The sequence below is a fragment of the Saimiri boliviensis genome, chromosome X (assembly GCF_048565385.1).
Source record: "Saimiri boliviensis isolate mSaiBol1 chromosome X, mSaiBol1.pri, whole genome shotgun sequence".
NCBI classification, from domain to species: Eukaryota; Metazoa; Chordata; class Mammalia; order Primates; family Cebidae; genus Saimiri; species Saimiri boliviensis.
Genome location: NC_133470.1, coordinates 97,437,202 through 97,465,121, shown reverse-complemented (window position 1 = coordinate 97,465,121; position 27,920 = coordinate 97,437,202). Strand labels below are relative to the sequence as shown.

At 38.0% G+C, this 27,920-nt stretch overlaps 1 protein-coding gene across 10 annotated transcripts in view; it reads right to left on the bottom strand.

The window, feature by feature from the left end:
* ATP11C (ATPase phospholipid transporting 11C (ATP11C blood group)) overlaps positions 1–27,920 on the bottom strand; it is a 204,260-nt gene that overhangs the window by 53,025 nt on the left and 123,315 nt on the right. For all 10 annotated transcript variants that reach the window (XM_039464105.2, XM_074391506.1, XM_039464106.2 and 7 more), the window contains 12 exons: positions 25,266–25,369; positions 23,160–23,210; positions 21,763–21,827; positions 21,358–21,439; positions 20,253–20,403; positions 19,413–19,610; positions 11,325–11,486; positions 10,189–10,340; positions 9,184–9,255; positions 7,162–7,235; positions 4,878–4,981; positions 4,263–4,444 (listed from right to left, as the gene is read on the bottom strand). In XM_039464105.2, the coding sequence (XP_039320039.1) occupies positions 4,263–4,444; positions 4,878–4,981; positions 7,162–7,235; positions 9,184–9,255; positions 10,189–10,340; positions 11,325–11,486; positions 19,413–19,610; positions 20,253–20,403; positions 21,358–21,439; positions 21,763–21,827; positions 23,160–23,210; positions 25,266–25,369 (1,397 nt within the window). The remainder of the gene's footprint in view (positions 1–4,262; positions 4,445–4,877; positions 4,982–7,161; positions 7,236–9,183; positions 9,256–10,188; positions 10,341–11,324; positions 11,487–19,412; positions 19,611–20,252; positions 20,404–21,357; positions 21,440–21,762; positions 21,828–23,159; positions 23,211–25,265; positions 25,370–27,920) is intronic.

Here is a 27,920-nt window from a genome sequence, read left to right as displayed (position 1 = left end):
AGCAATTATATCCTTGAGACTACAAAACAATTGGCTAACAGCACTAACACAGGAACAAAACCTCACATATCAATATTAACCTTGAATGTAAATGGCCTAAATGCTCTACTGAAAAGACACAGATTGGCACACTGAATACAAAAATACCATCTGTTAGGCTGGGTGTGGTGGCTCACACCTGAAATCCCAGCACTTCAGGCCGAGGCAGGAGGATCACCTGAGGTCATAAATTTGAGACCAGCCTGGCCAAAAAGGTGAAACCCCATCTCTATTAAAAATACAAAAATTAGCCGGGCATGGTGGCGGGCGCCTGTAGTCCCAGCTACTCAGAAGGCTGAGGCAGGAGAATCATTTGAACCTGGGAGGCAGAGGTTGCAGTGAGCCGAGATCATGCCACTGCACTGTAGCCGGGGTGACAGAGTGAGACTTGGTCTCGAAAACTTCAGCAGACCCATCTCAGGCATAATGATGACCACAAACTAAAACTAAAGGGATGGAGAAAGATCTATCATGCAAATAGAAAACAAAAAAGAGCAGGGTTGATCTTCCTGTATCAGCTGAAACAGACTTTAAGCCAACAACAGTAAATAAAAAGGCGGGAATTATGTAATAAAAAGGGATTCAATTCATCAAGATTTAACTAACCTAATATATAGGGACCCAACATCAGAGGGCCCAAATTGATAAACAATCATCCCTAGAGACAGAAAGCCATAAAGTAATATTGAGGGGAAATTTTTTTTTTTTTTTTGAGGCAGAATCTCACTCTGTTGCCATGCTGGAGTGCAGTGACGCGATCTCAGCTCACTGCAACCTCTGTCTCCTGGGTTCAAGCAATTCTTGTGCCTCAGCCTCCCCAGTAGCTGCTGGGATTACAGCCAAGCCATGTGCCACCACACCCAGCTAATTTTTGTATTTTTAGTAGAGATGAGGTTTCACCATGTTGGGCAGGATGTTCTCAATCTCCTGACCTCGTGATCCCCCCGCCTTGGTCTCCCAAAGTGCTGGGATTAAAGGTATGAGCCACCATGCCTGACCAATATTGAGGGATTTTAAGACCCCAGTGATAGCACAAGTCAGATTATTGAGGCAGAAAAATAACAAAGAAACTCTGGACTTAAACTGGACTCTTGACCAAATAGACCTAATAGACATTTACAAAACACTCCACTCAACAACTACAGAATATACATTTTTCTCATCTGTGCATGAACATTCTCAAAATTGATCACATGCCTGGTCATAAGGTAAGTCTCCTTAAATTCAAAATCGTATCAAACATCTTCTCAGAACACAGTGAAATAAAATTAGAAATCAATAACAAGGGGAACTCTCAAGACCACACAAGTACATATAAACTAAATAACTTGATCCTGAATGACTTTTGAGTAAATAATGAAATTGAGGCAGAAATTTAAAAAAAAAATGGAAACAAATGAAAATAGAGACACAACATATCAAAACTTACAGGAAACGTCAAAAGCAGTGTTAAAAGTTTATAGCACTAATTGCCTATATCAAAAAGGAAGAAAACTCTCAAATGAACAACCTAATGTCACACCTAAAAAAAACAGAAAAACAAACCAGACCCAAAGCTAGCAGGAGTAACAAAGATCGTGGCAGAACTAAACTGAGACCAAAAAAATCATACAACAGATCAATGAAACAAAAATGAAAAATAGACTAGTAGCCAAATTAACCAAGAAAAAGAGAGAATTCAAATAAGCACAATCAGAAATGACAAAGGTGACATTACAACTGATACCACAGAAATACAAAAGATCCTCAGAGACTATTATGAACATGTCTATGAGCATAAACTGAAAAATATAGAGGAAATGAATAAATTCCTGGAAATATACAACTTCCCAATATTGAACCAGGAGGAAAAGAACCCTAAACAGACTATTATTTGAGACTCTGTCTCAGCAGAAACCTTAGAAGACAGAAGATTGGGGATGTATTTTTAGCCCTTTTTAAAAAGAAACAAAGTCTTAATCTGTCACCTCAAAGCTCACTATAACTCCTGGGTTCAAGCAATCCTGAGATTGCTTGACTCTGTCTCAAATATTTTTTTCTCAAATATTATTTGAGACTCTGTCTCAAATAATAAGCTATGAAATGGAATCAGTAATATTAACAGCAGAACTCTATCAGCTGTATATAAAGAAAAGTTGGTACCAATCTTACTGAAACTACTCCAAGAAAAATCAATGAGGAGGGATTCCACCCTAACTCATTCTATAAAACTAGTATCATCCTGTTATCAAAATCTGGCAAGGACACAATAAAAAAAGAAAACTACAGGCTGTTATTCATGACGAACACAGATATAAAAATCCTCAACAAAATATTAGCAAACTGAAACCATCAGCACAACAGAAAGATAACTCATCATGATCTAATGGGTTTTATTCCTGGGACGCAAGGATGGTTTAACATGTGCAAATCAATACATGTAATTTACCACACACACAGAATGAAAACAAAAATATGTTCATCTCAATAGATGTAAAAAAAAAATTCAATAAAACTTGACATAACTTGATGATAAAAACAAACCCCTGAGAACAAACTAGGCATTGAGGAAACATACCTCAAAATAATAAGGGTCTTACATGCAAACCCACAGCCAACACCATACTCAATGTGCAAAAGTTGAAAGCATTTCCCCTAAAAACTGGAACAAGACAGGGATATCTACTCTTACCACTCCTATTTAACATAGTACTGGAAGTCCTAGCCAGAGCAATCAGGCAAGATTGCTGGAATACTATGCAGCCGTAAGAGTGAAATCATATCCTTCGCAGCAGCATGGATACAGCTGGAGGCCAGTATCCTAACTGAAATAACTTAGAGGCAGAAAATCAAATACTGCATGCTCTTACTTATAAGTGGGAGCTAATCAATAGGTATACATGGACATAATAGACAACAGGGACTCCAAAAGGGGGAAGACAGGAGGGAAATGATGGTTGAAAAAGTACCCATTAAGTATTATGTTAGTATCTTAGGTGATGGGATCAATAGAAGCCCAAATCCCAGCATTACACAATATAACCACGTAACAAACCTGCATGTTTACAACCCCTGACCCACCCTCCAAAAAGAGGAACGCCAACCATCTTGAATGAGAATTTAATTATAATTCTTATAGGCAAGGATAGAAGAATGACACTTTCCTCTGGGTTTCTTTTGGCCACAGAATAATAATGAAATTACACTAAATGAATTTCATTAGAATTTCAATACCTTTTAATATGGTTGAATATATGTTTGTAACTTTTTATTAAAGTCTTATAATTTTCATATACAATATTTAGAAAATTCAAAAAAATATTAAGAATCTAAAAATTATTTCAAGCAGATCAATGGCAGTCTCCTGCAATTGCGTCTGAAAAAGCTCAGCCTATAAGTTAAAAGCATATTATTTTAAAGTATGCAGGCCAGGCCAGTGGCTCATACCTGTAATCCCAGAACTTTTGGAGGTCAAGGCAGGAAGATTACTTGAGGCCAGGAGTTCAAGACCAGCCTGGCCAACATGGTGAAACCCCATCTCTACTAAAAATACACAAATTAGCTGGGTGTGGTAACATATGCCTATTACTCCAGCTAGCTACTCAGGTGGCTGAGGCACAAGAATCACTTAAACCCAGGACGCAGAGGCTGCAGTCAGCCAAGATTGTGCCACAACACTCCAGTCTGGGTGACAGAGTAAGACTCTGTCTCAAAAAAATAAATAAACAAAAAAAAAACAAATAACAAAAAAATTAAATTAAATTAAATCAAATAAGTAAATAAAGCATGCAGAAACATACTCTGGTCTGTTGAACTAAGCTAGAGTAACCTCTCATGCTGTTCACTCTACCTTAAATTTTCTTTCTGCTCATCTGTCTCTCAAAGCTTACCCCTTCACCTAGGCACCAGTACAAAACAATGGCTATAGTACCCTTCCCTACACATGTCAAGACTATTTGATAATTTGTGCATAAATATATGGATGACTTAGTAAACAGTCAAAAGACCTTAGTGATAACTGATTCATTCTTCTAGGTTACATGAATTTACCTTAAAAATCATTCCTACTAACAGTTCAAAATCTGGTGTAACTTTTCATACTTGCTATAATAAATCTTTAAACCCACTTAAACAATAAAACTAAACTAAAGATTTCAAACATTGAGATTAAATTACTAATCTGGGACAGATCACACCCAAAATGATTGGTCACTAAAATAATTAGAGTATCATTTTCTAGTTACTTGTCTTCAACTGCAGTGGCTCCAATTAAATTCATATTTGTCTCAATATCATCGAAAATTTTTTCCATTTTTTCTTCTCTGTCTTGTAAGGCCATTTTTGCTTCTATGAGCTGTCTGTTAATTCTTTCATAATCATCTGGAGCAATTTCTTTGAAGGCTACACAGAGTGTCCGATACCCATCCTAGGAGTAAAGTAGGAGATCTGTAGTTATTCTAATAATAATTGAGAAAAAACACCCATACTCTGTAAATGCTCTTGCTTTAGCTATATGTACAAAAGAGAAATTGTGACACATATTTAGTTTGTAAAACTGAACAAATTACAACTGAAAAGGTCACATTCAATTAGGTTCAGAAAAAGGAAGTAACAGTTCTTTTAACAAAGGTTGCTGAAAAGTCTTTAAGGCTATAAATTCTGACCAGAAACTTGCTCCAGAATAATGTTTTATATTAAGATAAAGAAAGTAATATTATTGAATCCCCAAATACAAAACACAGACCACAAAAACATGCTAAAATGTATTTAAGCTGTCATTTAAACAGAAATCCAATCAACACAGTCATCTTCAGCATTTCTCTGATTATTTATTGGTAGGGGAAGGAGTATAGGCTCACCATTGCATTACGTTCCACATGGACTTTAGTTAACTCAATTTCATGATTCTGCACCCTGGGAAAAACTGCTGAGTCTGCTCCTTTACAAAAGAGAAGTATGTCTCCTAAAATAAAGAACCATAGTACTTGACATAGAGTTTTAAGGCTGGTATTGTGGTTTCAATAAGAGATAACTTTTAAAGTAGTCTCTCTCACCCAATTGTTATATATTCTGAGCATGCTTTGCAATACTCACTCAAATGAAATGAGAAATCTTGGCCCTTAGTCTGTCAGAAAGGCACACCCCTACAGGTCATTATGAACACAATTAACAAGCCAGAGTTTACAATATGTACCTCTCTGTTAAAATATACTTCCTCCCACCAATTCATGGAGGACTGGGCTTGTGTCAAGGAGGTGAATCTGAATTCCTTATGAAAATGTATGCCAGGTGCAGTGGCTCACACCTGTAATCTCAGCACTGTGGGAGGCCGAAGCAGGAGGATCACTTAAGCTCAGTTCAAGACCAGCCTGGGTAACATAGGGAGACCCCATCTCTACTAAAACTACAAAAAAAAAAAAAAAATAGCTGGGCATGGCGGCACGTGCCTGTAGTCCCAGCTACTCGGGAGGCTAAGGCAGGAGAATAGCTTGAACTCGGGAGGCGGAGGTTGTGATGAGCCAAGATCATGCTACTGCACTCCAGCCTGGGCAATAGAGCAAGACTCTGTCTCAAAAAAAATTTTTTTAATTAAAAAAATTAAAATTAAAAAATTAGCCAGGCATGGTGATACACGCCTATAGTCCCAATGACTCTGGATGCTGAGGTGGAAGGATTGCTTGAGCCCAGGATGTCAAGGCTGCAGTGAGCTATGATCTTGTCACTACAGCCTGGATGACAGAGTAATACCCTCTCTCGGGTAAAAAAAAAAAAAAAACAACCCAGAAACAAAGAAATGCAGTGAAGCCATGGCCTAGAGTATACATACGGCATCTATAGATGTCAAGAAGAAAACTTAAGCTCAAACAAGCTGAAATAATTTTGAATAAACTATATTAACTAGCTTTTAAAACACTGGCTTGATGGTTTTTACTGAAACTTGAAAATAGCATTATAGAATGCTGGTATAAGTGCAGCTTTAGATCATTTCACACACCTAGGAAATATTCACAGTTGTGCACTAAGAGAGACACTTTATTCTTGTAAGGGAAACAACTAAGTTCAACAAAAAGTGTAGCTCTGAGGTCAATGTCCTTTGTAGACCAGTTCCGCAGACATTTCACCATTTGCTGAACACATGGATGTGCAGACATAAGAATAGCAAGTATTTGAAATATTGTTTTTTTTTTTCCATTTATTCTTATACATCCAAAGTGTACTTTAAAGTTCACAAAACAAACTCCATGGTCACTTACGTAAAATCGATGTCATGACTTTGCAATCATACCACAAAGTATGAATAAAGTGGGGTATGTTCCCCCCAAGGGTCTGTCTATATCCTCCCATTCTCACATTAAGGAATTTAGAAAATTTAATAGTAAAAAGTAAACTATTGGGAAATAAATCAAGAATTTTTAGAAAACAAACCCCTGGGTACACCATACACACATGTATCTGAGAGCCTTTGAATAAAGCAGAAGTGCTCCCCTATGAGTCTTGTAGAATCTGAGCAGAAGGCGAACCACCATGTTGCCTCCAAAGACATGAGGGAAGCCAGGATTATGGTACCAGTTCCCCTGCAAAAGGCAAGCTTTATTCTTCTTAAAACAAAGAACCTGAGCTCTGGATTAAAACTGCAATGCCATTTCCCAGAAGCCAGGCCCTTACTCCTCTCTACCTAACCTGTTTCCAGGGAATGTCAAGCAGTAGGGGAACCAGGAAGGTCAGTGAGGGATAATAAGCAACTCCCTATACGCAAGGATTCTACTACTAGTAATCCCAGACCATCCAACCATGCTGGGTGGCTGCGTGTAAACTTTACTGGTAGACTGGTCGGTACCATGAACCACACACAAGTCATCCTTTCAGTTCCTGTATGAACACCCAGAGCAGAGGGATATTGTTCAGCTAATAAGAAAATGCACTTCCTGTTATAACAAGGGTTCTACCACTAACGATTTGGTAAACTGAACATGTTTGCTTAAAAAAAAAAAACATGAAGGCATATACAAAAAAATACTGCTTCGCATGACTTTCACTAATCCTATGCTACTACATGAAATGATTCTCTTTCTTGAAAGAGTGAATCAACCAGTAAGCCTACAAATGAACAAAGAGAAAAATTCAAGTTTTTAAAATACGTACCTTCTTGAGTCTTCACAATTACACTCATACGTCGGCGGACAGCATCAAAGTTTAAAGTGTGAAGAAGTTCATATCTTTAAGAGAAATGAGAAAAGTAAAAATCCTAGCACATACTGAGAAAAATAAAGCACAACAGAAATATGTTAAGATATTTAAACATCTTAAATCAACAGATAGCTATCCTCTATGCAGGAGGGTCACTGGTTGTCTACACAACTGGTACTTTCCTTTGTCTTAGAATTTCTCTGAACATAAAATATGCTGTCAGAGGACACCAGTGTTGGTTAAGGGGCATTTATAGTCCCTCACTATACTATTTAAGATGGTAAGAAGAATGACCACATAAAATGGAGGATAAAGAGCTGTCCCACCAAGCCATATTTGGAGGGGTCTAGAAATAGTCCCACTCTGCCAATTATTTTAGCAGCATTTATGTATGGAGTGCCAGGCACAGTGCTAGGTGCCGGGGAACAGAGTTGGCTCAGATTCACCTCTATTCCCCAGCACCCAGCACTGTGCCTGGCACTCCATACATAAATGTTGCTATAATAATTATCTCATTATGCTCTGTCTCCCTTATCATAAGGTGACTTGTGTAAGCCCCTTCTTTTACACAGGTCACCATATAAGGGAGATGGAGTATAATGAGATAACTACCCTTCTAGTCTCTCAAATGCTGTAATAAAGGCACTTACAGGGGAGATATAAGAACACAGAAGGAAGCCATCTCAAAGGAGGCTTCCTGGAAGAGGACATGCCTGAGCTGGGGGTAATATGATGAAGAAAGGGGGCCATGGCATTCTGAGCAGACGGAATGAGCAAAGCAACATGACAGCACACAGCCCATGGAGGACTTGAAGTAGCTCACCAATGCCCAAAAAACTCACTGATAGGGGAATAGCAAGAGATAAAGCAAGAAAGGTAAGCAGAGGCTGGAAACACAAAAGCCATTTCAGGAATTTGGGATTATATTGTAAGAGCAAAAGAAAGCCAATGAAAGGGTTTAAACAATGGAATGACATCATGAAATTGTTCAAACGTGTGTGTGGATGGCTGAACTAATCAATGGAGAGATACAGAAGAGTTTAAATAAGAGTTGGTTATTAGAAAAAGTGAGAGGAAATATTTCCTTGAAAATAAACTAATATTTTAAAAAAGTATTTATTATATATGTTGTTTTTGGTAGGAGTGAGGGGGTCATTAGTCTTGGGGGACTATATGTGCCTAAGACATCTACAATGGCGTCTGGTTTGTTGTTGGCCAGATGAGGGCACTGTTGCAGACAGACTAGAATCTAAACTCTGACAATGACCCTGGGTCCCTGTCAGTCAGACTAAGAACCTTCCTCTGGGCTTCTATGCACCTCTCTCCAAAGGGGCGCATTACTCAAGTACGTATAAATGTTATTACAGGTTTCTGAGATGGGTCTGGAGATCCTAGGGGATCTCCTGAAAGTCAGAGAAGAAATTCAAATTAAACACAGAGCCTAATTAAAATCCACCATTAAGATAAGGTGAATTTCTTCACCGGGGTCTTTGTGGCAAAAGAGGAAATGTGAAGACACTGGGACATCAGAGTACTTGCCCTGAGACTCACACCTGAACATCCCCAAGACAAAACTTCTGGTTTACAGCAAAGCTGCCTTTATTGGCTGGGCTTGCAATCCCAGAGTGATTGCTTAGACACTAGAGAGCAGAATGTTTCACATACTTTAACTGATTTTTCTTGTAACATATGTTAGAAATCTGAAATGGCATCTAAATTTCAGAAACAGTCCAGGCAGACTCTCTTTCTGGCTACTGGACCCAGATGTGGACCAGACTGAAGTTTCTACCTCAAACCCCAGTTTCTGCCATGCTATGTAAAATGGCTTCTACCCTAACTACATTTACCTAAAACTGAACTGAGAGAGCAGAGTCCTGTATTTTTAGTGGCATCACTTCCTTTTCTGCCCTGCCTGAATCCATTTAAATTTGACTGTGGGGTTAAGAAATGACAAACATCAAACACAGAGCTACTTACTCTTCTATTTCTTTTCTTTGGTTCTCTACTCTCATATGTCCATTTCGATTTCCTAAAAATGTGAACCCGTACCTATCAAAAACAATAAAAAAGACCTTGTATATCTCTAAAGAATGATTTTTTACTTTTGAGACAGAGTCTTGCTTTGTCACCCAGGTTGGAGTACAATGACAAGATCATGGGTCACTGCAAACTCCGCCTCCCAGGTTCAAGTGATTCTCCTCCCTCAGTCTCTTGAGTAGCTGAGATTATGGGTGCATGCCGCCACACCAGACCGATTTTTTTATTTTTAGCAGAGACACAGTTTCACCACGTTGGCCAGCCTGGTCTCAAACTCCTGACCTCAGGTGGTCCACCCATTTTGGCCTCCCAAAGTGCTGGGATTATAGGCATGAGCCACTGCGCTTGGCCTAGAATGATTAATTTTCAATGGGGTTACTCATTCTTGTTTATGCTTCTCTTCTCTTTCATATGATCTCAACATATAACTGTACTTCCTTTTCCTTGATGAAATGATAACAGAAAAAGTCAATGCCCAGCCACAATTATTGTAACCAAGGGAGAGACAATTTGGGTTTCTGATTCTGCAGCTAACACACTGGGTAACCTCTTAGCCACTTAAATTATCTTAAACCTCATGGGTAAAACTGGACTTTCAGTTCTCAAATGATGTCAAAATTGCTGGGAGCACCTCAGAAATAGCATGTGTTGTACAAAAAGTAGCCACTGTTACGTTATTTGCAAAATATAATATTCAGACTTCTGGCTGGCATGCATAAATAGTAAGGCAAGTAATACCTACATGTCACTATTTTCTTCTTGGTCTAACTAGTCAGGTATGGGAATTTTATAAAAAACTTTTGGCTAAAGCAGTTATTTTTTTTTTTTATTAAATAGTAGGAGATATACATGCTAAGGTGACTGAAGCAAACAGAAAAAACAAAATAACTTCTGTCCTCCTGTGATTTCACTTTCTTAGGAGAGGTATAAGAAAGTATACTTTACTTTTTAGCTCCTTTCACCAAAGCTATTTCATCTGGTGAAGAGGAGATATAGGTTAGTTCAGCTGATTCTGTAGCTCCATCAACAGCATCATTTGTTTTGATTTCTACAGTATGACATAAACACAAGGCACGTAGAAACAGCTCTTCTCGATTCTGTGGAATAGTAACAAAATCATGATTATTATTTTTAATTTGATCACTCAGTAACTTGACAGTGAACAGAGAAAATATAGTAATGAGACAGAATGTTATAACCTCTAGCAAACTTAGTAGCAGATATATATAAATTCCTAACACTCAAATCAGCTATATATTCTCCTAGTACGTAACAAAGTTCCCGGTTCTCAGCTAGCATGCCCCTCTATAGGCTGTGTTAACTCATTCAGGTTATTGTAGCATCACCTAAGCCAAAGGAATGACTTCTTCATGGTCTAAAAGACTTCATTCAGTATCTAATTCACAATCTAGCAATAGCTCAAGTGCAGGGAGACTCTGGTTAATTTACTGCCTAGACACTCCTGAAACCTTAATTATTTGAACAGACATCATTCTTGGAAGAGCTTTAAAAGACAAAGAACAAAAAATTATGATCATATGGACAGGCAAGCTTTTACCCAAATGTCATTTCCCACAATTCTCTTTACTTATAAATTCTACTCATTTACAAATTTCAGAAGTGTCAGTAAAACAAGAAAGGTGAAGCCAACAATAGTTATTCAAAATTCGCTGGGTGCAGTGGCTCACACCTGTAATCCCAGCACTTCCAAAGGCTGAGGTGGGTCGATTACCTGAGGTTAGGAGTTCGAAACCAGCCTGACCAACATAGTGAAACCCCGTCTCTACTAAAAATACAAAAAAATTAGCTGGGCATGGTGGTAGGCGCCTGTAATCTCAGTTACTTGGGAGGCTGAGGCAGGAGAACTGCTTGAACCCAGGAGGCGGAGGTTGTGGTGAGCCGAGATCATGCCACTGCACTCTAGCCTGGGCAACAGAGCAAGACTCTGTCTCAAAAAAACCAAACAAACCAAAATATCCACAAAAGTCCATGTCATGCTCCTACGAAAAAATTTTCTACTATGGAATGTTAACATGCATACATAGATTGATTTCTTATATAAAATAATAATGCAAATGCACCTTATCTGCTTTGTCAAAATATGTTAAAGGTCCATCAGTTTGAGACAATCCATCAACCTCTTGAGTTACACCTTTATATTTGTGTCCATCTATGCAGCATTCAATGAACTCCATGCTGTTTTCAGTAAGTGTTCCAGTTTTATCTGTAAATACATAATCCACCTAAAACAAGCACACAAACATATACATTGTTGGTTTCTTCAGTGTGACTAGTTTGCTGTAATGCAAAGCTATTTTCATATCCATAGGAAATCACCTAAGACTTCTTGTCAAATGTCAGGGAATTACAGAAACAATATTACCAAACAAATGAGGAAAAAATGAGTATTTTTAAAGACACTAAAATGGTATCACATGTCTAAGGTAGACTTACTCAAATGTAAAAGATGAATAGAAAAAAATGTGACTGCTAGCTGGGCATGGTGGCTCACACCTAAAATCCCAGCATTTTGGGAGGCGAGGCAGGAAGATTACTTGAACTCAGAAGTTCAGACCAGCCTGGCCAACATGGTAAAACCCCATCTCTACTAAAAATACAAAAATTAGCTGGGTGTGATGGCACACCTGTAATCCCAGCTACTTGGGAGGCTGATGCACAAGAATCGCTTGAACCCAGGAGACAAAGATTGCAGTGAGCTAAGATCGCACCACTACACTCCAATCTGGGCAATAGACTGAGACTCTAACCCACAAAAAGAAAAAACAAATAAAAAGTGACTATTTTATCAAACTTATAACCCTTCTAATACAAGTTAACATTTTTTTTTTAAAAGACAGGGTTTCACTCTGTCACCCAGGCCAGAATGCAGCAGCCGTTATAGCTCACTGTAACCTCGAACTTCTGGCTCAAGCAATCCTCCTGCCTTAGCCTCCTGAGTAGCTGGGACCACTGGCATGCACCACCACACCAGGCTTATTTTTTGTAATTTTTTTTAAAGACAGGATCTCACTATGTTGCCCAGGCTGGTCTATTACTCCTGGGCTCAAGCCTTGGCCTCCCAAAGTGTTGGGATTATAGGCATGAGCCACCATGCCCAGGCCAGTTAACCTGTTTGATGTAAAGAAGTTACATAAATCAATTTTTCAAGTGGGAAATTATACTACTTATTTCTCTCTCTCTCTCTCTCTCTCTCTCTCTCTCTCTGTGGGCTAGTATGTATATTACCCATTAAAAATATTTACTAATGAATTAAATGGGCTGTAACAAAACAGAAACTGATGAAAGATTTTTTTCTCCTTTTTAAGTAAAATTTTCTATAAAAATGCTGAATTGAAATAAAATGTATCACATCATATAATATACGTAAGAATCAATAATAACGTTAACAGTTACCTAATTAGAAGATACAGTAGGTCAAGTGATCAAAACCATAACTGAAATTTCTTTCTATATACTATACATATTTTGAAAATATTCAAGTTTCCAAATTTAGAGAAAAGCAGAAGTCTTAATGATAGGTTAAAGTATAACACAAGTATATTTTCATAAATAATGGAAACATAAGCTAAGACATAAATTTGCCATTAAGATAAATCATTTTGAGCATTTCTATTTTATCTCAGTTTTTATCTCTTCTATTTTTAACATCTGGCTTTTGGAAACCTACAATTTTATCCTCGTTTTGGCAATTTATGATTAAATAGTTAAAATTATGGGCTGACAGGAACAAGCATAAGCACAAGATTAAGGTTTTTATTATGTAAGGGAGAAAGAGATGAACTACGGCAGTAGTTGCTTTCTAATTATTTTTCAAAGCTTTTCACGGTAGCAGCACTGGCACAAATACGGCATTCCAATTTTTTTTTTTCCTGTTAAGCCAGCCAAGTTTGAACTCTCTCTTTAAATTAATCCAAGTGGTATTACTTGTATATCATTTAGATTCTTCCAGTTTAAATGAAATTCTTTGGGGCTTTTTTCTGATCAAAATTATTAACCTTCATTTTCTCCTGAAGGGTGTCCTGGGTTATTTCACCTCTTGAACTTGGATAAGCATTAGAATCTCTTTTGTTAGTGTTAAAGATGGCAACTTTAAAATATAAAGTACAATTTACTCGCCTATGTGAAACAGTTTGGGCAGTATGAATCTGCAAACATTGAATCTCATAGTTACATGCCTACAAATTATACATGAGTGCAGTAATTATCAAACTGTAGAATGTATCACAGGCACTTGGAGCTCTTGTTAAAACTCAGATCACTGCTCTATTGCCAGAATTTCTGAGTCAGTCTGAGGTGGGACAAGATAATTTACACTTCTAACTTAATCAGGTAGTGTTGATGCTGCTGGTCCCAGGATCATATTGACAGAACTACCACCCTAATATATGATCTATACTTAGAAAAAGAAGAGGAGGGAATCAACTGTGATGAACTATTCTAGACCAGGTGTGGTAGCTAACACCTGTAATCTTGGGAGGCTGAGGTGGGCAGATCACCTGAGGTTCGGAATGCGAGAACACCCTGGCCAACATGACAAAACCTCATCTCTACTAAAAATACAAACAAAAGCAGCTGGGCGTGGTAGTGCTCATCTGTATTCCCAGCCACAGGGGAGGCTGAGCCAGGAGAATCACTTGAACCTGGTAGGTGGAGGTTGCAGTGAGCTGAGATCATGCCACTGTATTCCAGCCTGGGTGACACAGCAAGACTCCGCCTCAGAGAAAAATTTAAAAAACAAAAACAAAAAAAGAACACTATTCTCATATTTAAAGGAGAGAAATAAATGAAGTGGGTGGCTGCTGCTTGACTCTCTCAAAAACAGCCTCGTCTTCAAGCTTGCCAAAAAGATTCCTCTATATCAGCAGGCTCAAAGCTATCATTTGCATGATATTGTTAAATATATATTTGATAAATATATATTTGATCTTCCTTCCTGTTTCCTGACATAAAGCTCCTAAAGCCTGAGTAACTCCAGAGTGTTAAGAGTATTTTTGTATGCTAATGAGAAGACAAATGGTTGGGGGCCCCTAGATAGCTTCAAGATGAGTGCAGGTCACTGGAAAGACCAAGGCATGATTATAGGGTTGGTATTTCCAGCCCCACACCTGACCTGGGGAAGGAGGAAAGAGTGGCCAAAGGTTAATCTGAACAGCAATGGCCAATGATTTAGTCAATCATGTCCACATAATGAAGCTTCCATAAAACTCCCCAAAACACTGGGTTCAAAGAGCTTCTGAATAGCTGAACACATGGAATTTCTTGAAGGGTGGGATGCCTGGAAAGGTCAGGGAAGCTCCACGCCCCTTCTCCCAGTAAACGTGACTGTTTCCCTGAGTTCTATGATCTGCTCTAGTAAACTAATCAAATCCAACGAGGGGGTCTAGTAACTTACTGGACTCCATTTTATTATTTTTTTTATTGCATTTTAGGTTTTGGGGTACATGTGAAGAACATGCAAGATTGTTGCATAGGTACACACGTGGCAGTGTGATTTGCTGACTTCCTCCCCATCACCTGTATCTGTCATTTCTCCCCATGCTATCTCTCCCAAACTCCCCACCCCCGACTGTCCCTCCCCCATTTCCCCCCAACAGACCCCAGTGTCTAGTGCTCCCCTCCCTGTGTCCATGTGTTCTCATTGTTCAACACCCACCTATGAGTGAGAACATGCGGTGTTTGATTTTCTGCTCTTGTGTCAGTTTGCTGAGAATGATGGTTCCCAGGTTCATCCATGTCCCTACAAAGGACATGAACTCATTGTTTTTGATGGCTGCATAATATTCCACAGTGTATATGTGCCACATTTTCCCTGTCCAGTCTATCATCGATGGGCATTTGGGTTGGTTCTAGGTCTTTACTATTGTAAACAGTGCTGCAATGAACATTCGTGTGCAAGTGTCCTTATAGTAGAACTATTTATAATCCTTTGGATATATACCCAGCAATGGGATTGCTGGGTCAAATGGAACTTTTATTTCTAAACTGGACCCCATTTTATAGCTGGTCAATCAGAAGCATAAGTTATAACCTGAACTAGTAACCGGCATCTGAAGTGGGGGGCAGTCTCGTGGGACTGAGCGCTCAACCTGTGAGATCTGACACAATACACTAACTCCAGGTAGGCAGTATCAAAAATGAATTAGAAGATACCTAGCTGGTGTTTGCTGGAGAACTGCTTGCTTGGTGTGTCAGGAGAAAACTTCACATAGCTTGTGTCAAGAGTGTTGTGTTGAGTGGCTATGTGAGAACAGTAAAAGAAAAACAGGGGCTTATGGATAACTAACATGTCGGGGTTCCTGTAGGGTGGCACACCCAGGGAAGGTATGGAACCTCAACGCCCCTTCCCTTATGCTTCATCCTACATGTCTCTTTATCTGTATTCTATGCAACATCCTTTATATGAAACTGGTGAACCTAAGTGTTTTCCTGACTTCTGTCTGCTGCGCTAGCAAGCTAATCAAACCCAAAGAGGGGGTTGTGAGTAGCCCATCTTGAAGCTGGTCGGTCAGAAAAGTTATGGAGGCCCAGACTTGTGACTGGTGTCTGGGAGGCATGGGAAGTCTTAAGGATTTCCTGTGGGATCCAATGTTATCTCCTGGTGGACAGAATTGAACTAGAGGACATCCAGTTGGTGTCTACTGCTTGTTGGTGAGAAAAATTGCTCCCTCCCACATTTGGACACAGAAGTCTTCTGTGTTGTTTGGTGTGAGAGCACAATAAAAACACATTTTGGGAGTTTTCCCTGAAAAACATATTAATCCCATCATACAGAAACAATCATAGTTAACATTCTGACTTTTATCTCTCTAGATACCATATATGTATATTTACCACTTGAACAAAAATATAACCTCATTATGTTTGCTATGTAATCTATTTTTTTCACATAAAAAAAATATATAGCCGGGCGCGGTGGCTCAAGCCTGTAATCCCAGCACTTTGGGAGGCGGAGGCAGGTGGATCACGAGGTCAAGAGATCGAGACCATCCTGGTCAACATGGTGAAACCCCATCTCTACTAAAAATACAAAAAAATTAGCTGGGCATGGTGGCACATGCCTGTAATCCCAGCTACTCAGGAGGCTGAGGCAGGAGAATTGCCTGAACCCAGGAGGCGGAGGTTGCGGTGAGCCGAGATCGCGCCATTGCACTCCAGCCTGGGTAACAAAAGCAAAAACTCCGTCTCAAAAAAAAAAAAATATATATGTGTATTTCCATGTCAAGAATATAGATTTACATAATAACTTTTGTTGATTAATTAGTATTTCATTGAATAAACTATAATTTCTAAAAAAAGAAAAAATACTTTTCCTATTTCTTAGTGAGACAACTGCTGTAGGGTAGAAAAAGCTCTTAAGTGTATGTTGAACATGTGAAATCACCTATTTGTTATATCGAAACTTACCACATGGTTCGAGTTAATGGAACACTTGGACTCCATCTTGGCTCCACCACCTACTAATTTTGTGACCTTAAGAAAATCTCTGTACCTCTATGAACTTCAAATATTAACCTTAACAATACCTGCTGCACAAGAATGTAAAGATTAAAAAGAAAGCCCAATAATAATAACCTATAACCTTTAAGGTACTATATACATGCTGACGGTCACCACTGTTGACTTGACCAAAATCAAAGAGCACCAGACGCTTTGCATTCCCCCACAATTTTTCTGATTGATTATGATCACATTGCTGTATTTACATCTGATGTGTATGTCTCCCCAATGATATTTTTAAAAATTTGAGGGTTTCTTGTTTACTTCATAATAGTACCTAGAATATACACACATCTCAGACAATAAAAGGTGAATAACAGCTACTGGCTTGAATTATATACTTACACTATAAATTTCCATCATTAGGCAGAGCTGCAAGATGGAAAGGCAATATGAAGAAGAGTAGCCTCACATTTTTTTCAATATAGATTACAATTATTTGGTTGTCTAAAAGATTATGTCTGATCATAAAAGACCCCAATATTTTCCAAATGAGCTGAGCAGTCTACTTCCTTTTGTTTCTCATGTCAAACACTGTCCTAAACATATCTTTCTACTTTTTAATCCCAGTGTGGGTCAGATTAAAAGAGGTTAAGCAAATGCTTGCAATGGTATGGACAGGAATTAAATGCCACTGGCTTTAGTAACACAAAAAGGTACAGAGATCTTAAATTTGACTCAACAAAGAAAAAACAGGTTACACTTAACAGAAAAAAACAATGTGTGCTTGTTTATTGAATACTAAATGGCCTAAGAAACTATTTCAAGACTTCTTTGCACTTTCATTTAGGTCATTTCTATACATGTAAGCTAATAACGACAGCAAGTAGTTTATACACTGTATTAATTGAAGTGATCATCTGACTATTAACGATTTGACTAAATGACAATCACAATTAGAAATGCAAGGTTTGGTAGGAGAAAGGAGTAGTGACTAAAAGGAAGACTGTAGCTTCTTTTCACTCATCAAATTTACTAGATCATTACTCAAAGCTCTACTTTATTTTCTGCAGTGTTAACATAGTCTAGATAAGAAGAAGACTGCATTCCCATAGGTAATATGGAATCTGCTGAGATGGAAATCTGAAAGAGATAAGAGTCTCATCAACTGGAACCTGACCTGGGCATCTTACTTGTTTTTAGTGAACATTAAGTGTCATATTCGGAATGACGGCTATTCGTAATAGTAGTTGAGGCTAGCCCCAAGCTAGCCATGCTCACCCTTGGGTAGGTTAACACACAAAGCCAGGCACTTAATCTAGAACAGGCAGATTTGCTCAGCATCTAGAGTGAACCACTAAATTAACTGTCAGGGAAAGGTTCACTAAAGGTAGCTTGTATATTCGAACTTTTTTCTCATGCAAAAAACTCTGCAAATTGATGCCTTTTATTGAGATCAGAGCAGTTCTACTCAAACAGCTCTAACCCTGCATGAAAACTTCTGGCTTAAAAGACAATGGTCAGGTATGGCAGCCCACATCACCAACAAAATAACCTTCTGGGAACAATATCCAAAGGAAAAGCCATTTGTCCATTCAATTTTTTTCCTATTCTTAGTGCCTCAGTATCTGCATCAGATGCAGACTCCATGGTTTCAGACATTGCTGTCCTGAAGTCAAGTCTAAACAAAATGGTATCTGGAGAGTCTTTGCTACCTTTCAACTGCAGTTGCCATGTGGGTACTTTGATTTAGGTAAAGGCTATATCAAGAGTAGAAATAGAGTGCAGGGACTGCAGAGAGAGTTAAACTCAGGAAGTAAGAGTTTTGAGGTGAGAAGGCAAATCAGCCCCATTTACAGCAAGTGTGAGGGTGAGGCTCTGTTCCAGCCACACAGTTTCATTAACTGAATTTGCAACTCCCAGTCACAAAAACGACATTTCCACAGTCCTGACATTGTAAATGTCATGAGAATAAAATGTAAGCCAAAAAATTCCTTCAGCTCGTGAAGATCATTACATGACACAGAGTAAAATCAGAAAAAGGGGAAAACTTTCTCAACACTAATAGGAAAAGCACTTAAGAAATCATCACTTGAAGAATTACAGTGATGTTGCACTGGAAAATAAATGTACCTGGGTTAGAATGGGGTCACAGTCTGAGTTATATTGGTATATAAAGCAGAATGCATTTTGAGGAGTGCATGCCCTCACGTTTTCCCTTCACTGAAATTCTTGTACTGGAATAAATAATTCTGCTTGTTAGGTCTATATTCTATCTCATCAGAAATGTACCAAGAAAATGTCAATAGGACAACTCTAGTCAATTTTGCTTATGGAACAAAATGCATTTATAAAATAACTATATTTGTTATCCCATATTCTATCCACAAATGGTTATAGATGATGATGAAGACTACCTGTTTCCTGTTCCAAAGCAATAGCTAATAATGTAATATCACCCAGGTCCAAGGAGAATTTCAGTAACATTCACATTTAATACATAAATTGTATCCTTCTCAAAAAGGCCAGCAAAAGAACTGATGCTGTAACTATGAAAACACTGCTTATCTTCATTACATGCCTGCAAAAAATAATTTTCTCTGAATCACTTTTCCAAATGTGATGTGTTCACATATATTGGTGATCCAGACTACATAAAAAGATATTTTCACTATATTGACAAATTATTTTAAGTAAAAAAATGCTCTAACCTGACCAAGTTCTTCATTAAGGTCTGATGTGTTAACCAGGGCTCCTTCATTAATTTCTTCATCATAAAAGTCCTTATCCCATGAGATGAAGAAGGAGCCCAAGAATTTCTGCATTTCTACTGTGACGTACATGGAGACAGGAATGATAAAGTTGAATAGAACCATAAATGATAGGAAGTCGGTGAACATTTTTAAAACCTAAAGAAAAAGATGAACATTTTTAAAACATAAAATAAAAGAGATAGTTCATGCTAATTAGACACACAATTCCACCCGACTAATATAATATAAAGGAAGAATTAACTTCATCTTTATTTCAGTGCTGAAAACGTGCTCTTGCTGTAAAGACGGAACTTCCCAGTAACACTACATCACTGTAGTCAAAATTATCACAGTATCTGAGAACAACATTTAAGAACAATTTTATCATTATTCTTAAGTATATGCAACTTGTCAGTACTTTTTCACTTCTTTAAGTTCTGTTTGCTCACTCCACCCTAAGATATGAAAGTGAAATCAAAGCTCATATGTAAGCATTCATTATGCCTTTATTATGACATCTCACAAGATCATATTATATTAAAATGCCAAAGCGTCTTGCCAAATGGTTTCGTCTAAAATTCTTACATAAAGAGCTAAAAACAAGCATAGATGCCTAAAGTAAAAGAAAAAAAAAAAAACTCTAAATCTTCTTAAATATTTATTGGCTTACAGTCACCATATAATCAAGAGAAAATTTAGAAGCTAACAAAAGGTGCCATTTCCCTGAACAGCATTTCAATGAAAGTTGGCTCAGTCACAAAGTTCTAGAGTTTCAATTTTCAGCAGAAAACAAATTACCTTCAATGTCTCTCGCTCTTTCTGAGTCTTTTGGTTATACCAAGGTTCATCATTGTATGGGGTACTTTGCCAGACATACTTTAGAGTAGTACATACTGCAGCTTTGGTCAGTAAGATGAATAAATACACAATCAGGAAGGCATTAATAGATCTGAAAAATAAGATAGCATGGATTTTAAAACCACCTAATTATTAATACTTAAGACATCAGCCAGATATGAATTAAACTACTGAGTCATCTAAAGCTTTTTCTGTATATAATGTATAACTACAGCACAAGCCATTGTATATGAACCTCAGTTATCATAACTGCAGCATTATTTTCAAGTGGCAAAACGGAAAAGCTGGCCATGAACTGTTTATTGATCAACAATGCTCCCCCAAGTGCAATGGCTGATTAGCTGAATACACCTTAGTAAGGTTCCTATAAAGTGACAGGAGATGTACACACATGCACACATATACATACCATTACTTACTCAACCCTTATAGAAGGAGTATCTTGTCTCCATTTCCCTGAATCCTAAATGTTTGGGGTAGAGGGCACAGTAGCAATGTGAAATCCTCAAGCTTGGTGTAGGTTCTTTCAGTTTGAAAGTGGAGCTACGGAAAGGGTGCCAGTGATATACTCCATGCCAAATATAGGGTGAGGTCTATGCCAGTGGCACCTGGCTTGAGGATCTACCAGGTACTGCTTCAATAGGTGCCAGGAGACTATTATCTATATTATAGAACTAAATTGCATATAGCAACTAAAGAACTCCAAACCATTAACTCCAGTAGCAAAAAAGAATGAATTTATAGTTGAAGTAAACTCTGCCCTTCAAGAGCTATGTGAGCTTAGGTAAGTCACATACCATCTCCAACACCATTTCCTCATCTGTAAAGTGGAGACGTTAACATGAATTACTTCACAGTGTTCTTCAGAAGACTAAACCAAATCAGACATACAAATCATTGAGCACAGTTTCTGGTATATAAACAAGTGCTTAAAATAGTAGTTGCTATTATAATTGACGTTTTTTGTTAGGCTTGTTAGTTGGAATTACTGAGAAAGTAACTCTTCTAATCAATAATGACTAAATAAATTGTGGTGCATACTAACTTTTCAACAGCAGAACGCTTCTGAGATTTCCCTTGGTAGTTCAAAGCCATTTTGGTTTCCATTCCAGTGTAAACAGCAACTCCTAAGAAATAACAGAATATAATGAAAACTAAGAAAATGTCAACCAACTCCTCACCCAGCTGGCTCTATGAATTTTTAAGTCTATAAAAGTGGGAAATCTAGGTCCTCTTCCATCACCAATTGTCTATCATTTATAGTATAATTTTAATTATATATAGCATTTGTCATATTTCATCTTAGTTTACCACCTTATAAATTCCCAACATCTAAATATAGGTTTAGATTAAATGGCAAAACCTGCTTTGTTTACTTCTTAATATACACTATTTATTCACAGCCATTACAAGGCATATTTTTGATAAATATATCTTAAAAATTGTTCACCATATATCTTCTCGGTATTTTTTAGTGTAGCTCCTTTCAGCAAGAGATTTTCAGGTCCCAAAGACCTAAATAAAAAATGAACACAGCTTATCCAAACAAGCTAATAGCATCAACAACTCTGGAGACAGATTTTGCCCTGACACACACCTATCTCCAAGGGGTTCAGAATGTATCTGTCTACGTATACCATATGCTTACTCCCCAGGACAAGCTGAAAGATCCTTCACTCTGAAGTTACTTGAGGGTACAGCACAGATGGAAGCACAGTACAGGAATAGCCAGCAACACACAGAGGCAAAGAAATGCACGGGGGGATAAAAGGATTATGAATCATAGACAGCAAGACGAGAACAGGACAGAGCAGCAGATCATGAGACACAGAAGCAGAGAGTCATGGATAAAAGACTGGGAATGCAAATGTCAAGATGGGAAAAATACACTGACGTATTTGGAGAGAATAAACCCTCCTTTTGGGGGACCACTGGGGACCCTGTATTTCTTTAAATTCCTTTTGAGTGTGACTGTAAAGGCCAAGTGGAAAGTTGTGGTAATTAATATGATGATAGAAGAGGAAAGAAAGCATCCCTTTTTGTATGAATTGCTTGATAAATTGTATGAAGGCCAATACAATTTATCATTTTACTTAAGTTCTAATTATCATTTTAATGAAGCCTTTCATTTTGCTTAAGTCCAGGTAGTTCTTTCAGCATTTTACCCACTGCCTACTTTCTCAATTACTCTCCCACTGTTCTCCAGGTGTAATTCCAATATTGTCAGCCACTTCACAACCAAGGATAATAAATACCATGGCTAGAACAGGTTTGGGAATATCATCCAAAGTGTGTGTCTAGATCTTTACTATTTTGGAAACCCTAAGCATTACTTCTAACAACCCCCTCCCCACAACACACAGAGACCCTATGACCACAACCCTACCAATCACAAAGTTAGTTGCTTATTCACCTTTATATCTTTATATTCCTTTTTATTTATTTATTTATTTTTGAGATGGAGTCTCACTCTTGTCACTCAGACTGCAGTGCAATGACACAATCTCAGTTAACAGTAACCTCTGCCTCCTAGGTTCAAGCTATTCTCCTGCCTCAGCCTCCCAAGTAGCTGAGACTGCAGGTGCCCACCACCATGCCTGGCTCATTTTTGTATTTTCAGTAAAGACAGGGTTTCACTATGTTGGCCAGGCTGGTCTCAAACTCCTGACCTCAGGTGATCTGCCCGCCTCGGCCTCCCAAAGTGCTGGGATTAAAGGTGTGTGACACCATACCTGGCCTATATTCCTTTCTATAATAGAAAGGTATTTGGCTATTTTATTTGATTTAAAAGAAAAATAGACCCCCCCCCCACCCGCAAAGGACAAATTAAAGAAATAGCAAACTTACCTGGCAACAGCCTCAAGACTATTACTATAGATATTGATTCGCCCAACAAATCTGTAAAAAGAGCATAATTGCAAATTTGTTTTCTATATCCGGGTGCAATCTATGTACCAGAAATATGAGAAGGAATGAAAATACAAATAATAAAACAGAGACAGATGAAACTGTGAGTGAACTACAAAAGCCTATTATATTTCTGGGGAAAAAAGTTATGTTGAATTGATAATGTGTATAACATTTTCATGTAATTTTTAAATAATATGATGGGAATAAGGTCTGTTTAACATCATGCATGCACACAATACCTCTCTCTTTTATAATGTTATATACATAACATTGACTTGTATCTTGGATCATGTGAAGAAAAGTTTCTGGTGCTAAAATGCAATTTTCAAAACCATTAGTTAAGTAGTTCTTACACTTCAGTGTGCATCAGAATCACTGGAGGGCTTATTAAACCACAGATTTCTAGGTCCCATCCCTGAGCTCTGATTCAGGTTCCCAGTAACGGTGCTACGAAACCACTCTTTAAACCACAGTACTAGTCTTAGACAGTGAACGCTTCACTGCTATCTTGGAAATGTCTAGCCGTGACTTGCAGTTGATCTTAATACTGAGCTTCACCCAATCACTTAATATAATAGGTATATGGTAACCCGTATTTCTGCAAAATAAGGTAAAAACACCTAATCCCTTGTTAATATGAGTGTTTTGTAACCTGCATTGTAAACAGCATTTTCCCAGAAAATAGAAATATATTATGCTACTCAAATACACAAAATATGAAGGTTTGCTCATTCATTTGTCATATATTAATTGTGCCAGTGCTATACTAGGTGCTGAAGATGCACTATTAAGCAAAAAAGAAATGTTCCTTGCCCTATGAAAGACAAGTAAATAAGCAATTATGATGCAAGTGCTTACCACTAGTGATAGAAGTACAAGGTACTCCAAAGTCACAGAGCAAGGAATTCAATCATCTAAGGAAATTAGGAATAACCTTCCCTGTCCTAACATTATCCTTCATACTTAAAGCAACTGAAAAATGTGGGGGTTTCCCTATAAATATGTAAGGGTACAGATACTGTTATCTAGCTCAGGCAGAATAGGTTGCTCCCTTTTCTGTGATTCCATGGACCTTAGACTCACCTCTATTATCACGCTGTATAAGCTTAGCTTTAGTACACAGTGAGCCCCTTGAAGGCAGAGAATAGCTGTTACACTTTGTGGCCCTAGTTCCTATCAAGGTGAATATGAAAGAGGAAGGGAAAGAGGAAAGAAAAAATGATGAGAAGGAGGGAGGTTCTTGAAGTAGAATGAATACTTTGTTTTTCCACTACTAGGTATTAGTATAAACCACATCCAACCACTTGGTTGCTCATTATGACTAACAGTGTGCATTAACAAGATGGGTAATGGATGCCATCTGCAACGGTAGAATAGGATAAAATTAATTAGCCCACATGGGGATAAAACCTGTTACACTACCCACATTAGCACCATGCTCTAATCAACCACACTAACCAATCTTGAAATCAAATGCCAAATTTTTGACAATCCACAATGACTAATTATCAGCAAACCTACTCCAGACAGCCTAAGTATAGTAAAATAGACGAAATTACACCATTTTACTCATTCCTTAACTGTTTACTGTGGACAAGAAATAGCCTGTTTGCAATCCTTAGTGCATCATGATCACTGTAAGAAAGGATAGAGCCTACAATTGCATGAAGAGGATATTCCCCTTCTCTTTTTAATGTTAGATGTCATGTAAAAGGATATGTTTTGCATTTAACTCTGGTTACTGCATCAGTTTGATAGATCGGTCTTACAGGATAATATAATCTAAAATTTTGATATATGGCCATGTTCACAAGTAACAAAAATAAAAGAAAAATCTTAAGACACCTGGGCCCACAATGACTTATCCTGGGCTGATAGTGAACAAGGCTGATTTGATTCATTTCCCTGCCAGAAGGAAGGAATACCCCATAAAAACACAAATGAGAGTAGGCTGGTAAGTGGTGGGTGTTTATTTTACAATACTGGTAGCAAAGAGAAGCAAAGCCAACAAACAGCAGTAAAATGAAACCAGGTGATTCTTACTTGTAGAGGTCAGGTTGAGGTTGTTCACATTCAATTGCTGCTCGGAGGGTATCAATGGATTCTGCTGTACACAGTGTAATGGTATCACGTACTGCATAATGTGTCTAATTGAAAGCAGAAGAAAAAGTAAAAACAAAAGAAACTGTTTCTTTTCATAATCATATACCCAACCGGTTCCAAGAACAAATTTAGTATGTTTTAGTAAGAGGCTTTGGCAGAATAAACAAATATTAACATTTATCACTATGTAAGTTTTATGGTATTATCAAAATATATTACAAATAATTAGAAAGATAACCTGCTGCAGGGGGGTTTCAAAGACAAAAACCTAAAATCTCTTCTTGACACTAACAGCTGAGAGGATTCTATTTGCAACATGCATATAATTAACTGAAACCCCATGAAAAATTTAATACATTTATTTATTTTTCCTATTTACAGAACTGAGACTTCTTATTTTGCTCACTATAGTGTATGGCAATCAAGATATACACATATAAATTGAACATAACCTTTTTGGTCATAAAAATGCTAAAATTTTGCCAACAGCAAGAAAAAACCATTAATAGTTCCATTACACAAATAGTTTAATTAATGATCTTGAAAATGTTCAACATGGATACATTTTGTACGAGGGGCAGGAAGATGATGTGTCTTGCATTAGTCAGATAATTAGAATATTCTACTATGTAGAATATTCTACATAGTAGAATCAAGTGTATACTATGCACTTGATTCATCCAGAACTCAAAGCAGGCTCCAATGAACCCATTTACATATCATCAAACAAGGGCTAAGCGGACTCAAAGAGTGTGCCACTTACACCGAAGCGAAAGCTGTTGTTGCCATCTTGGGGGAATATTATGGCAATGTCTAGATTATACTTAAAACTATCTCCTGATTTTGAAAACCTCTGTGCTTTTATTTACTTTATTTTTATTTTTTAAACCTCTGTACTTTTAGCTGATTTGATCAGATCAACTTAACTGAAAAAAGAAACTATCTGAAAGTTTTCTTCCTCTAAACAACTTTTTCACTATCGGGAAATCTTCACGTAGATTTCTTGATTTACATCTTGACATTCCCTAAATTATAACTTCGCTTTTGAACAGGTTGAAAGCAAGTCATTACCATGATTTTGAAATAGAGAATTAGTCATTCAACAGGTAAAGTTTCTCTTTTAAATGCTGAAACCTAGTCCTCAACTCCAGATAGAATAAACCAGCAGAGGAACCCTCCAAAGATACACCCAGACGTGAGCCACATGAGTTACCCTCCTTGAAAGCAGCATAGAGAGGATACATCTTCATGCCCTGTGGAGCTCTGGACGATGGCCAAGAAAACCAACTGTGCCAGAAAGTATGAGGGAAGTTAAGTTACCCCTGTTTGACCAAATCTACTTTAAGTTACTTGTAATTATTAGTGAGTTATAATTTCTTATACATACATAAAATGTTGCTTCATTACTTATAAAGCACACATTTGCCAAACTACACCCTATTTTTATTTTTTGAGACAGAGTCTCGCCCTGTCGCCCAGGCTGGAATGCAATGATGCGATCTTGGCTCATTGCAACCTCCTCCTTCTGAGCTAAAGCAATTCTTGTGCCTCAGCCTCCCGAGTAGCTGGGATTACAGGCACCCACCACCACACCACCATGCCCGGCTAATATTTTTTTATTTTTAGTAGAGACGGGTTTAACCATGTTGCCCAGGCTGCTTTTGAACTGCTGACCTAAAATGATCCATCTGCCTCAGCCTTCCAAAGTGCTAGGATTACAGGCATGAGCCACCGTGCCTGGCCCTAAGTTATTTTAAAATAGCAATGAAATTACTCCAGGTTAGGTTTCTTATATTCCAAGAATATACATTTTAAATGAAAATATACAACATTTTAGGGGGAAAAAAAGATCAAAGTGTAAGGTTAGCACACATGAAGTTATTTGTAGAGTTACATAGGTTAAGCCTATGATTACTCCCATTTTAAAGAGTCTAAATATTAAATAGGCTGTGTCAATATTAAATTCAATCAGTGCTATAAAAATTGTGGTAACTTTTACTTGGGGCTCAGTTTTTCTACCTAATACTGCCCTTTTATCCAAAGATGAGTGTTTGCTCAGAAGTTAAAAGACAATTATATAACAACTGTTGGCTGGGCACAGTGGTCACGCCTGCAATCCCAGCACTTTGAGAGGCTGACGAGGGCAGATCAAAAGGTCAGGAGTTCAAGACCACCGTGGCCAACATGGTAAAATCCCGTCTCTACTAAAATTCTAAAAATTAGCTGGGCATGGTGGTGGGTGCCTGTATTTCCAGTTACTTGGGAGGCTGAGGCAGGAGAATCACTTGAACCCGGGAGGCAGAGGTTGCAGACCGTGCCATTGTACTCTAGCCTGGGCGACAGAGCAACTCTCTGTCTCAGAAGAAGATGAAGAAAGAAGGGGGGGGAGGAGGAGGAGGAGGAGGAGGAGGAGGAGGAGGAGGAGGAGGAGGGGAGGAGGAGGGGGAGGAGGAGGAGGGGGAGGAGGAGGAGGGGGAGGGGGAGGAGGAGGAGGAGGAGGAGGAGGAGGAGGAAGAAGAAGGAGAAGAAGAAGGAGGAGGAAGAAGAAGGAAGAAGACGAAAAAGCTGTTTTCAAATACAAAACCTGTATAAATA